The sequence below is a fragment of the Heterodontus francisci genome, chromosome 30 (genome assembly GCF_036365525.1).
Source record: "Heterodontus francisci isolate sHetFra1 chromosome 30, sHetFra1.hap1, whole genome shotgun sequence".
Classification (NCBI taxonomy): Eukaryota; Metazoa; Chordata; class Chondrichthyes; order Heterodontiformes; family Heterodontidae; genus Heterodontus; species Heterodontus francisci.
Genome location: NC_090400.1, coordinates 64,309,554 through 64,323,799, shown reverse-complemented (window position 1 = coordinate 64,323,799; position 14,246 = coordinate 64,309,554). Strand labels below are relative to the sequence as shown.

General features: G+C 44.8%; 1 protein-coding gene and 1 long non-coding RNA gene across 5 annotated transcripts in view; one reads left to right on the top strand and one right to left on the bottom strand.

Annotated features, from left to right (window-relative positions):
* Window positions 1-14,246, top strand: part of pigl (phosphatidylinositol glycan anchor biosynthesis, class L) — a 181,448-nt gene that overhangs the window by 7,076 nt on the left and 160,126 nt on the right. For 3 of the 4 annotated variants that reach the window (XM_068010868.1, XM_068010866.1, XM_068010865.1), the window contains exon 2: window positions 6,824-6,980. In XM_068010868.1, coding sequence (XP_067866969.1) covers window positions 6,824-6,980 — 157 coding nt within the window. The remainder of the gene's footprint in view (window positions 1-6,823; window positions 6,981-14,246) is intronic. The other variant, XM_068010867.1, reaches the window with a different exon arrangement.
* The window catches only part of LOC137346885 (uncharacterized), a 28,366-nt gene continuing 18,638 nt past the window's right edge, over window positions 4,519-14,246 (bottom strand). Inside the window, exon 2 of the long non-coding RNA XR_010968813.1 lies at window positions 4,519-4,720. This is a non-coding gene — a long non-coding RNA (uncharacterized lncRNA). The remainder of the gene's footprint in view (window positions 4,721-14,246) is intronic.

Here is a 14,246-nt window from a genome sequence, read left to right as displayed (position 1 = left end):
TTGGCCTAACCATCAGCCTCAAGAAAACGAACATCATGGGGCAGGACATCATGAAATGCTCCATTCATCAATATTGGCGACCACGCTCTGGAAGTGGTTCAAGAGTTCACCTACCTAGGCTCAACTATCACCAGTAACCTGTCTCTAGATGCAGAAATCAACAAGCGCATGGGTAAGGCTTCCACTGCTATGTCCAGACTGGCCAAGAGAGTGTGGGAAAATGGCGCACTGACACGGAACACAAAAGTCCGAGTGTATCAGGCCTGTGTCCTCAGTACCTTGCTCTACGGCAGCGAGGCCTGGACAACGTATGCCAGCCAAGAGCGACGTCTCAATTCATTCCATCTTCGCTGCCTTCGGAGAATACTTGGCATCAGGTGGCAGGACTATATCTCCAACACAGAAGTCCTTGAAGCGGCCAACACCCCCAGCTTATACACACTACTGAGTCAGCGGCGCTTGAGATGGCTTGGCCATGTGAGCCGCATGGAAGATGGCAGGATCCCCAAAGACACATTGTACAGCGAGCTCGCCACTGGTATCATACCCACCGGCCGTCCATGTCTCCGCTTTAAAGACGTCTGCAAACGCGACATGAAATCGTGTGACATTGATCACAAGTCGTGGGAGTCAGTTGCCAGCATTCGCCAGAGCTGGCGGGCAGCCATAAAGATAGGGCTAAATTGTGGAGAGTCGAAGAGACTTAGTAGTTGGCAGGAAAAAAGATAGAGGCGCAAGGGGAGAGCCAACTGTGCAACAGCCCCGACAAACAAATTTCTCTGCAGCACCTGTGGAAGAGCCTGTCACTCCAGAATTGGCCTTTATAGCCACTCCAGGCGCTGCTTCACAAACCACTGACCACCTCCAGGCGCGTATCCATTGTCTTTCGAGATAAGGAGGCCCAAAAGAAAAAGAAATATTATCAGGCCCTGGGGATTTGTCAGCCTTTAACCCCATTAATATCCCTCGCACTTTTTTTGCAAATATTGATTTTTTTCAATTCCTCCCACTCATTAGACCCTTGGTTCCCTAACATTTCTGGGAGGTTATTTGTGTCCTCCTTTGTGCAGACAGAACCAAAGTATGTGTTTCATTGTTCTGCCATTTTTGTTCCCCATTATAATTTCCCCCGTTTCTGACTGTAAGGGACCTACATTTGTCTTCACTAATCTTTCTCTCTCCACATACTATAGAAGCTTTTACAATCAGTTTTTATGTTCCCCGTAAATTTATTCTCATACTCTATTTTCCCCCGCTTAATCAACCTCTTTGTCCTCCTTTGCTGAATTCTAAACTTCTCCCAGTCCTCAGACTTGCTGCTTTTCTGGCAATTTTATTTGCCTCCTCTTTGGATCTAATACTATCCCTAATTTCTTTTGTAAGCCACGGTTGAGCCACCTTTCCGGTTTTATTTTTGGGTCAGACAGGAATGAATAATTGTTCTAATTCTTGCACACGTTCTTTAAATATTATCCATTGCCTAGCCACCGTCAACCCTTTTAGGAAAGTTCCCCAATCTACCATGGCCAACTCGCGCCTCATACCTTCATAGTTTCCTTTATTTAGATTCAAGAGCCTAGTTTCAGATTCAACTACTTCACTCTCCATCTTAATGAAGAAATCTATCATGTTATGGTCGCTCCTCCCCAAGGGAGTACCTCCCCCCCCACACTTTCTGTACTCCTCTCAGGCCTCCGCTGTTTTCAGCCCTCTGAATCTGCCATGGGCCTTTTTTTTTTCCTTATCCAATCCTCTATATCCCTTGACATCCAGGGTTCCCTGGACTTATTGGTCCTACCCTTCACCTTTTACGGGAACATGTTGGCCCTAAACTCTCAATATTTCCTTTTTTAATGACTCCCACTGGTCTGATGTAGACTTGCCGACAATTAGCTGCTCCCAGTCCACTTTGGCCAGATCCTGTTTTATCATATTGAAATCGGCCTTCCCCCAAGTCAGGACCTTTATTTCTGGTCCGTCTTTCTCCTTTTCCATAACTACCTTAAATCTTAGAGTCACTATCCCCGAAATACTCCCCCACTGACACTTCTCCCACTTTCTGGCTTCATTCCCTAAAATTAGGTCCAGTACCACCCCTTCTGTTGTCGGACTTTCTGTGTGCTGGCTCAAAAAGCTCTCCTGGCTGCACTTTAAGAATTCCGCCCCCTTTAACCCTTTTGCCCTAAGACTATCCCAGTTAATATTGAGGAAATTGAAATCCCCTGATATTATTCCCCTATTATTTTTACATCTCTCTTGCGATTTGCCTACATATCTGCTCCTCTATCTCTCCCTGACTGTTTGGGGCCTGTAGTACGCTCCCAGCAAAGTGATTGCCCCCTTTTTGTTCTTAAGTTCTACCCATATGGCCTCATTTGAGGAACCTTCTCAGATATCATCCCTCATTACTGCAGTAATTGACTCCTTGATCAATAGTGCAATGCCACCTCTTCTTTTACACCCCTACTCCCCCCCACACCCCCCACACTGTCTTGCCTGAAGATTCTATATCCTGGGATATTGAGCTGCCAGTCCTGCCCTTCCCTCAAACATGTCTCTGTGATAACAAATAATATCATATTCCCATGTGTTAATCAACGCCCTCAATTCATCTGCTTACATGTAAGACTCCTTGTGTTAAAAAAGATGCAATTCAGTCTTGCATTATTCACTTGTGCCTTAACAGGTCTATATTTGCTCTGTCTTCCAGACTGACTTAGTTTCTCTTCTATATTTGGCTGTGCATCACCCGCTACTGTACCACCGCTCTGTATCCCATCCCCCTGCCAAATTAGTTTAAACCTCCCCCCACCCCCCCCCCCCCCCAGCCCCCCAACAGCACTAGCAAACCTCCCTGCAAGGATGTTCGTCCCATTCCGGTTCAGTGACTCATGAACAAGGACACTCAGGTCTCTTTGGACATCAACACTTCCCAACCTCTCACCATTTAAGGAATACTCTGCCTTTCTGTTTTTTCTACCCAAGTGGACCACTTCGCACTTATTCACATTTTATTCCATCTGCCATGTTCTTGCCCATTCACTTATCCTGTCCAAGTCCTCTTGAAGGCTCCTTGCATCCTCCTCACAACTTACATTCCCTCCTAGTTTTGTGTCATCAGCAAATTTGGAAATGTTACATTTGGTCCCCATATCCAAGTCATTTATATAGATTGTTAACAGCTGTGGCCCAAACACTGATCCTTGCGGTACCCCACGAGTAATAGCCTGTCATCCTGAGAATGACCCATTTATTTCTACTCTCTGTTTTTTGTCTGTTAACCAATTCTCAATCCATTGCAGTATATTACCCCCAATCCCATCTGCTCTAATCTTGTCCACTAGCCTCCTGTGTGGAACCTTATTAAAAACGTTCTGAAAATCCAAATACACCACCACATCCACTGGTTCTCCTTTATCAATGCTATAAGTAACATCCTCAAAAAATACAATCTATTACTTCCACCTGAGAGGCTGGAAGAGGCCGTTAAACAATACTTCTGACAATGCTAAGGTAAGGTGTCAGCCATGTGCTCAAGTCTCTGGAGTTAGACTTGAACCCAACGACCTTCTGACTCATGCAAGAGAGCTACTACTGAACCAAGGCTGACACCTGTGTGCATGTATGTGTGTTTCAGTTTCGGTTCTATATTCCTTTTCATATAATGACTTATGTACAGCCAAACCCTGTTAGCAATTGAACCAGATTCACTGATTCGTTCATGGCTTTATTATATTTATCCGAGGCTTTATTAATAGGGGAATAGCAATATAAGAGCCAGGAGGTTATGTTGAACTTGTATAAGACACTAGTTGGGCCTCAGTTGGGGTATAGTGTCCAGTCCTGGGTGCTGCATTTTAGGAAAGATGTGAAGGCATTAGAGAGAGTGAAGAAAATATTCATGAGAATGGTTCCAGAGATGAGGATTCAATTATGAAGATAGATTGGAGAAGCTGGGACTGTTTTCCTTGGAGAATAGAGGAGATTTGACAGAGGTGTTCAAAATCATGAGGGGTCTGGACAGAGTGGATAGGAAAAAACTGTTCCCACTTGTGAAAGGATCGAGAATGAGAGGGCACAGATTTAAAGTGATTGGCAAAAGAAGCAAAAGTGACACGAGGAAAATCTTTACACAGCGAGCGGTTAGGATCTGGAATGCACTGTCTGAGTGTGGTGGAGGCAGGTTCAATAGAGGCATTCAAAAGGGAATTAGACTGTTATCTGAAAAGGATTACGGGGAGAAGGCAGGGGAATGGCAATAGATGAATTGCTCATTCGGCGAGCCGGTACAAACACAATGGGCCAAATGGCTTCCTTTTGCGCTGCAACAATTCTGTGGCATGTGAATGTGGATAATATTCATTGCAGCCTGAGGGATCCATGTTTTATTTGTGTGTGTGGACTGATTGTTGAACTGTCAATAACATTTTCTTCCTTCCCCACTTATGGAATATTTCTCTGGAGAAATATTTGCAAATATGGAACTGAAAGAGTGACAGAAACTGCCGGGAAACAATCTGATTGAATTTGCCTATTTATCCTGATTTTGTCATATCCTCTACCTAGCAGTCATTATTCATGATGCTGGAGTCTGATAGCTGCTGTTCTCAGCACGTGCTGTCGTACATGGAATGGTTGTTGAAGAGCTGGATTAAAGTAGCAGCGCTCGGTCACAGTGTGGGCAACTTGAATGTTTGAAGGATGAGGTCAAGGGCTGAATCTGTCGATTGTCACAAAAAACCATGTTAGGGAAACCATTGTTGGCTATTCAATCATTACCTCAGAGTTTTATATATTTTCTAAACCTATTAGTTTTTGGCAACCAGCCACAAGGATTGTGGTGAAATGAAACTTGCTTTATAAGCCTTCATAGGCAACCTGTGACTTGAATTTTTATTTTAAAAGGGATTGGTAGTGTCATCTGAGTCTCAATATGGGCAGGGGCTGGACAGAACCTTGGCCCCTTCCCCGTGTTGCTAAAGTAAGCAATAGATTTACATATCAATGATTGCAAGTGTAAATTCAGAGGCACTCAGTAACTCGTGGCATCCTCTGTTTACTAATATAGCCCAAATTAAAATCATAGAATCCCACTGCACAGAAGGAGATTATTCATCTCTATGCCAGCTCTGTGAAAGAGCTATCCAATTAGTGCCACTCCTCTGCTCTTTCCTCATCCCTGTAAACCTTTCCTTTTCAACTATATATAGAATTCCCTTTTGAATGTTACTATTACATTTGCCTGTACTAGTCTTTCAGGCTGTGTATTCCAGATCATTATAAGTTGCTGCATAAAAGTAATTCTCCCCATCTCCCATCTGGTTCTTTTTCCAGTTATATTAAATCTTTGTCTGGTTACCGACCCTCCTGCCACTGGAAGCAGTTTCTCATTTACTTCATCAAAACCCCTCATAATTTTGAACACCTCTATTAATGCTCGTCTTAATATTCTTTGCTGTAAAGAGAACAATCCCAGTATCTCTAGTGTCCCCACATAACTGAAGTCACTTATCCCCAGTATCTTTCTAGTAAATTTCCTCTGCCCCTCTCCAAGGCCTTAAGGTGTGATGATCAAAATTGAACACAATACTCCAGCTGAAGCCTAAGTAATGATTTCAAAAGGTTTGCAATAACTCACTGTTGTACTCTATGCCCCTTATAAATTATGGTTGCAGTCCTTACTGTTTATGGCATACGGTGAACAAAGACACGGAAGATAAGAATATTAAGGTGAAAAATATCCTCCATTTTTTCTGCTAGTTGCAATTATCCACAAACCTGTGGATTTGGACTTCCAAACAGTAGTTGGTATTACAGAGGTAGCACCTATACAACAGGCTCCAAATTCAGATCCCCAGCACCAGAAGGTTCAATATGCTAATACTGTAAATTTTCACATAGGACATATATTTATAGATAACACACACACAAATTTAGAGGCATCTGGCAGGGCTGTCTTATGAGGAAAGATTGGACAGGCTAAGCTTATATCTGCTGGAATTTAGAAGAGTAAGAAGTGACTTGATTGAAACATATGAAGTCCTGAGGAGTCTTGACAGGGTGGATGTGGAAAGGATGTTTCCCCTTGTGGTAGAATCTAGAACTAGGGGTTACTGTTTTAAAATAAGGGGTCATCCATTTAAGACAGATGAGAAATTTTTTCTCTGAGGGTCGTGAGTCTTTGGAATTCTCTTCCTCGAAAGGCGGTGGAAGCAGAGTCTTTGAATATTTTTAAGGCAGAGGTAGATAGATTCTTGATAAGCAAGGGGGTGAAAGGTTATCGGGTAGGCGGGAATGTGGAGTTGAGGTTACAATCAGATCAGCCATGATCTTATTGAATGGCGGAGCAGGCTCGAGGAGCCATTTCCTGCTCCTAATTCCAATGTTTTGTATGACACCCAGGTCCCTTGTGGACATCAACACTTCCCAACCAGGTGGAAATGTGGAGTAATCAGTTCAGCCAAGAACTTATTGAATGGCAGAGCAGGCTCGAAGGGCTGAATGGGCTACTCCTCCTAATTTGTATGTTCGTATGTATATGCCAAAAAAAAATGATGGGATACATGTATTCGACTGTACAAACACAAATGCAGTAAAGAAATAATTTTCCTAAAAGAATGATCATTCTTGCTGCACTGAGCATGTTGTTCAGCCTGATGTTGAGTCTCAGACAAGCTCTCTTATCCCCATGGATCCCCAACAAAATTTAGTTGTGTGCCTGCAAAAAAAATGAGAGCTAGTATAGGATTTTCTGATATAAGATCACTTTGCATTATGAACAGTGCTGTTACTTTTACAAGTTGTTAATGTTTCATATTTTCAGGGAACTTCTACAATCAAGGGGAGGTTCGTAAGAAGGAACTTCTGCAGAGCTGTGCTGTTCTCGGGATTCCTTCATCTCGTGTAACCGTTCTGGACCACAGGTACAAACTTGCTGCAACACTGCAGAGTACAGCTCCACACTACTTGTATTCATACATGTAAGGGTCTTCATAACATAGGAGATAGATCCTTGGTGTCTCTAATAATATGTTGTGTTTGGGTAACGTTTTTCAAAGTTCTTACAAAATTAATTTGTTTTTTTTAATGTATTTTTATTTAAAACTTTCTATGAGAGTTTTCCGACTTCCCTGCTCTCTTGCAGATGCTGCTTCTTGCTGAAGGTACAGCCCCACAAGATTTTTTATTCGTTCATGGGATGTGAGCATCACTGGCAAGGCCAGCATTTATTGCCCATCCCTATTTGCCCTTGATGAGGTGATGATGAGCTGCTTTCTTGAACTGCTGCAGTCTGTGTGGTGTACTCTTAGGCACCTCCCCCAGGTGGCTGTATTTCATGAGCTCTGATGTTGAGTGTTGGCAGACTGTTCACTCTTGAAGGGCATCCTGTGCTTGGTTGATGCACATGGCTGTTATGCATGCGCACACTATGAGGAAGATCCCGAGATAGTGGTCAGGAGTGAAAACGGAGCTGATTTTTCTCACCCTTGGCACTGGGGTAATTGCAGTGTTCACACTGTCGTCTCAGCTGAGATTAGCCTACAGCACAGACTGGGAATTTAGGGCCTTTCTGGTTTCTATGACTCAGTTACATAATGCCTTAACCAGCTGAGCCTGCCCTAATTATCAGGCTCTCAGCTCCAACAGTTTTTGCTGAACCCCACCCTCATTGTTAGACATTTGGTTTTAACACTCAGTCTCTTCATCCAATCCTTGTGAGGCAGTCTATATTACATTCACTGTTGCATTGCACCTCCAATTTATCAGTTCTATCACTATCTCAGATCAGAATTCTGTTATGTTTTACGCTGATGGATTACTGAGTCAATGCACTGACTGTTATACTGAGCCATGCAAGCCAGAAAGATCCCAGATTTAAACCTAATCCATATAACCAAAGAAAGATTACGGCACAGAAGGAGGCCATTCAGCCCATCTTGTCCATGAGGGCAGAGAAGAAAAAAGGAACTAGCCGCCCAATTTAATCCCACCTTCCGGCACCTGGTCCATAGCCTTGCAGCTTGCAGCACTTCAGGTGCATGTCCAGGTACCTTTTAAAAGAATTGAGGGTTTCTGCCTCCACCACCGTTCCTGGCAGTGAATTCCAGACACCCACCACCCTCTGGGTGAAAAAGATTTTCCTCATGTCCCCTCTAATCCTTCTACCAATCACCTTAAACCTGTGTCCATTGGTAATTGACCTCTCTGCTAGGGGAAACAGATCCTTCCTGTCTACTCTATCTTGGCCCTTCATAATTTTATACACCTCAATTAAGTCACCCCTCAGCCTCCTCTGTTCCAAGGAAAACAACCCTAGCCTATCCAATCTTTCTTCGTAGCTGCAACTTTTGAACCCTGGCAACATTCTTATAAATCTCCTCTGTACTCTCTCCAGAGCAACTATGTCCTTTCTGTAATGTGGTGACCAGGACTGTATGCAATACTCCAGCTGTGGCCTAAGCAGTATTTTATACAGTTCCAGCATTACATCCCTGCTTTTGTATTCTATACCTCGGCCAATAAAGGAAAGCATTCCATATGCTGCCTTCACCACTCTATTTACCTGTCCTGCCACCTTCAGGGACCTGTGAACATATACTCCTAGGTCTCTCAATTCTTCTACCCCTCTCAATATCCTCCCATTTATTGTGTATTCCCTCGCTTTATTTGCCCTCCCCAAATGCATTGCCTCGCACTTCTCTGGATTGAATTCCATTTGCCACTTTTCCACCCACTCAACCAAACCATTGATATCATTATGGAGTCTACAGCTATCCTTTTCACTATCAACTACACGACCAATTTTTGTGTCCTCAGCAAATTTCCCAATCATGCATCCCACATTTAAGTCCAAATCATTAATATATACCACAAACAGCAAGGGACCCAACACTCAGCTCTGTGGAATGCCACTGGACACAGCTTTCCAGTCACAAAAACACCCGTTGATTACTATCATTTGTTTCCTACCCCTAAGTCAATTCTGGATCCAACCTGCTGCATTGCCCTGTATCCCCTGGGCTTTCATTTTACTGTCCAGTCTGCCATGTGGGACCTTGTCAAATGCCTTACTAACGTCCATGTAGACCACATCCACTGCACTAGCTTCATCAATCCTCCTAGTTATTTCCTCAAAAAACTCAATTAAGTTAGTAAGATATGACATTCCCTTAACAAATCGATGCTGACTATCCCTGATTAATCCGTGCCTTTCTAAGTGGCAGATTATCCTATCACTCAGAATAGATTCTAACAATTTATGCACCACCGAGGTCAGACTGCCTGGCCCATAATTATTTGGCCTATCCCTCGTACCCTTTTTAAACAATGGTACAACATTCACAGACCTCCAGTCATCTGGTACCTCTCCTGTATCTAATGAGGATTTGAAGATGATCCTCAGCGCATCCGCCATTTCCTCCCTGGCTTTCTTTAACAATCTGGGTTGCATTCCATCTGGCCCTGGTGACTTATCCAGTTTCAAGGATGTCAGACCCTCTAGTACTTCCTTTCTCATTATGCTTATCGTATCTAATATTTCACACTCTTCCTCTTTAACTACAATGTCTACATCAACACTCTCCTTTGTGACAACCGAGGCAAAAACTCATTAAGAACCCTGCCCACATCTTCTGCATCCACGCATAAGTTCCCTCGTACATCTCTGATAGGCCCTACCCTTTCCTTAGTTATCCACTTGCTCTTAATGTACTGAGAAAATATCTTCGCGTTTTTCATGTCCTCTCTTTGCTTTTCTAATTTCCTTTTTTACTTCACCCCTGCACTTTCTATACTCCTCTAGACTTTCTAAAGTATTAAGATTTTTGTGATCGTCATAAGCTTTCTTTTTCTGCTTTAACTTACCCTGTAAGCTTCTACATAACCAGGGGGCTCTAGATTTGGCCGTACCACCCTTTATCTTAGTGGGGACATGTCTACACTGTGCCTGTAGTATCTCGCTTTTGAATGCCTCCCACTGGTTTGCCACTGATTTTCCACCAAGTAGCTGTCTCCAGTCCACTTTCGCCAGGTCACCTCTCAGTTTCTTAAAATTTGCCTTCCCCCAATTTAGAACTTTTACTCCTGTTTTAGCTTTGTCCTTCTCCGTGATTTTGCTAAAACTAACTGTATTATGTTCACTATCTCCAAACTGGTCACCCACTGTTACTTCCTCCAGCTTCATTACCGAAAACTAAATCTAGAATTGCAACCCCTCTCGTTGGGCTTGTTACATGCTGGCTAAAACTTCTCTTGAATGCAGTTCAAGAATTTTGTTCCCTCTGTGCGCTTCACACTATTTGCATCCCAGTTGATATTGGGCTAGTTGAAATCCCCAACTATTACCACCCTATAGTTTTTGCACTCAGAAATTTGCCTGCATATTTGTTCTTCTACCTCCTCTCACTATCTGGGGGTCAATAGTAAGTACACTCCTAGTCGTGTGGCTGCCCCTTTTTTATTTCTGAGCTCCACTCATATGGCCTCTTTTGATGATTCATTTAGCATATCATCCCTCCTCAAGCTGTTATTGATTCCTTAACTAAAAATGCTACACCGACTCCTTTTTTTTTTATCTCCCTCTCTATCCCACCTGAAAACTCTATATCCAGGGATGTTGAGCTGCCATTCTTGACCCTCTCTGAGCCAAGTCTCCGTTATAGCTACGATATCGTGATGCCATGTATCTATCTGTGCCCTCAGCTCATCGGCTTTATTTACTATACTCCTTGCATTTAAATAAATACCTTTTAACACTGCCCAATTCCTGTGCTGCACACTTTTTAACCTTTGCTTCTTCTGTCTTTCAGAGTCACTCATTAATTTTCTGCCTCCTGTTCCCTGCCCTGAAATTGTCCTATCTAAGACTGTGCTCAGGTTCCCATCCCCCTGCCAAGTTAGTTTCTCTTCTCTTTGGCCTCCTTATCTCGAGAGACAATGGGTAAGCGCCTGGAGGAGGTCAGTGGTGTGTGGAGCAGCGCCTGGAGTGGCTATAAAGGCCAATTCTAGAGAGACAGGCTCTTCCGCAGGTGCTGCAGAAAAATTTGATTGTCAGGGCTGTTACACAGTTGGCTCTTCCCTTGCGCCTCTGTCTTTTTTCCTGCCAATTGCTAAGTCTCTTCGACTCGCCACACTTTAGCCCCGCCTTTATGGCTGTCCGCATGCCACAGGAGGCACATTCCATTTGCTGTTACTTAGCTTTGCAAACTAACTGTTGTTAATGTAATAAGTGGAATAAGTTACCAGTTATTTGTCAATCAGCTTCTTCCCCTGCACCGTGCTGAAAAGGCAAAAATGAAAGAGACCAAGAGCACCTTCTTCCCCTAGTCAGTAAAATCCCTCACACACAACTCACAGCCTCACTCTGTCCAAACAGTGATATTCTAATTAGTCATTATTAATTACACTAATTTTAAAAAAACACACCTTAGTAGTACTAACCTTATCACTTATAAGGTAGGTTTGAGGTTTTTAAATAAAAAAGAACTTTCTCTCCCCTGATTTTTTTAAGCTATTTACAGGCACTAACAGCTGTTACTTACCCAACCAATCAGCTTACAGATTTTCTGTGATGTCACTAAATTTTTTCCTCTTTTGAAACTCAGCGCGCGCCGTCACAGCTAGAAAGTCCGCCAATCTGATTAGGTTAATTTATCTCAGAGGACATGTGCTGGCAAAGACCCTGCTGTTGATCACAGTTCCTAGTAGCCGAAGAAAAGCTAAGTCAGTCGGTATTCCTATTCCTGATTGCTATGCAACCTCTACTGGCATTCGACGAGGACAATATCAGGCCTGACTGTGATCTCCCCACAGCCCTACACATGCATCGAATACTTTGCTGAAACTTGTTGCGTTCACACAGGAAGAATGGCCATTTGGGTGGGCTATTGAATACGATGAGCACTTTTGAAGCTAAACACATGCAAGAGATAGCAACTTCAGGAGGGAAGAAAATTGGAGGTGTAAAAAAAATTAACATGATACTCAGTTACAGGTGTTCACTGTAACCTGCACAGCGTTTGTATGCCTTGAGCATATTCTTGTGTATTATGCTATACAACATCTCCACACTGATTGTTACAGTGAGATCAAGTGTTTGTTATACTTTGTTTTCAAGAGTGCTACAGAGCTTTACTTCGCCTTATAATCACAAAAGTAATAAGGATCAAATGTAAAGACACATGTTAAATATCAGTTTGTGTAGTTGCAGTTCAGCAGGGTGCAGCTGTTAATTTGATTCTTGTAGAAGTGTTTGATCTGAGCTTCCCCTAATAGTTGAACTGGATAAAGAAGTGAGCAACTGAACCACACAAAGTAGGAAGGTTTCCAGTTTGAATTCCCAGCTTGTGCTTAGTTGGCTTATCTCAGCTGCGGTTATGTGAGTTCCGTTCACACCATGGCTGTTTGAAAATTTCAGTTTATTTTTTCAAAATCTGGAAATAAAAAGCTAGTATCAGTAAAAGTTACCGAATATCTTAAAACCTTATCTGGTTCACTAGTGTCCTTTTAAGGCAAGGTTGTCCAATATACGGCCCGCAGACCAGGATCCAGTCTGCCAAAGGTCTCCATCCTGCCTGCGGATGTAAACTGTACCGTGCTGTTCCCCCCTCATCCTCACCAGGAATCCATGACTGGAGATGAGAAATTTTACATTGTCTTCTTCTTGCAGACCAGCTTTTTAAAAGATCACAAGTCAGTTTCACAGCTGACAGGTACTGACATCGGGAACAGCCGTTTCCCAACTTGGGACAGGTTCAGGATTTTCCGGCGGGTTCTGACATTTTTTTTAAAAAGCCCACTGGAAAATCCAGACCAGGGAGAGAGAGAGAGGGGGGGACCAGAGAGAGAAAGAGGGGGGAACAGAGAGAGGGACGGGGGGGAACAGAGAGAGAGAGAAAGAGGGGGGAACAGAGCGAGATGGGGGACAGAGAGACCGAGAGAGGGGAACGGGGGGGGGGTGCGAGAGAGAGAGAGGGGGGAACAGCGAGAGAGAGTAAGGGGAGAACAGAGAGCAAGAGAGAGGAACGGAGGGGGCGACAAAGAGAGGAGGAACAGAGAGGGGGAACAGCAAGAGAGAGGGGAACAGATAGAGAGGGAGAAAGGGGGGAACAGAGAGAGAGGGGGGGAGACATAAAGTGAGATGGAGAGAGAGGAACAGGGGGAGAACAGAGAAAGAGTGAGGAGGAGGCACAGAGAGGGGGGAAGAGAGAGAGAGATGTGGAAACAGAGAGAGAGAAAGGGGGGGAACAGAGTGAGTCAGAGGGGGGAACAGAGAGAGAGAGGAATGGGGGGAACAGAGAGAGAGAGGAATGGGGGGAACAGAGAGAGAGAGGAATGGGGGGACAGAACAGAGAGAAGGGGGCGGAACTGAGGGAGAGGGGGGGAACAGAGAGAGAGGGGGGTACAGAGAAAGAAAGAAGGGGCAACAGAGAGGGGGGGAACAGAGAGAGAGAGAAAGAGGGGGAAACAGAGAGAGGGGGGAACAGAGAGCGAGATGGGGAAACAGAGTGGGGGGAGAGGGAGAGAGCGAGGGGGAGTGACCAGAGAGGTGGGGGAACAGAGGGAGAGAGAGAGTGGGAAGGTACGGAGAAAGGGTGGAACAGAGAGAGGGAGGGGAGGAACAGAGAGAGAGGGTAACAGGGAGGGGGAACTGAGAAAGGGAAGGAACGGGGGTGGAACAGAGAGATAGGAGGAACAGCGAGAGAGAGGGGGGGGGGGAACAGCGAGAGAGGGGGGGGGGGAACAGCGAGAGAGGGGGGGGAACAGCGAGAGAGGGGGGGGAACAGCGAGTGAGAGGGGGGGTGAACAGCGAGAGAGAGGGGGGGTGAACAGCGAGAGAGAGGGGGGGTGAACAGCGAGAGAGAGGGGGGGTGAACAGCGAGAGAGAGGGGGGGTGAACAGCGAGAGAGAGGGGGGGTGAACAGCGAGAGAGAGGGGGGGTGAACAGCGAGAGAGAGGGGGGGTGAACAGCGAGAGAGAGGGGGGGTGAACAGCGAGAGAGAGGGGGGGGGAACAGCGAGAGAGGGGGGGGGAACAGCGAGAGGGGGGGGGAACAGCGAGAAAGAGAGGGGACAATAGAGAGAGAGGGGGGGGGGACAGAAAGTGAGATGGAGAGGGAGGAACTGGGGAGGGAACAGAGAGAGAGTGAGGGGGAGGCACAGAGAGAGAGGGGAAGAGAGAGAGTGAGGGGGGAACAGAGAGAGAGAAAGGGGGGGAACACAGAGAGAGAGGAATGGGGGCAGAGAAAG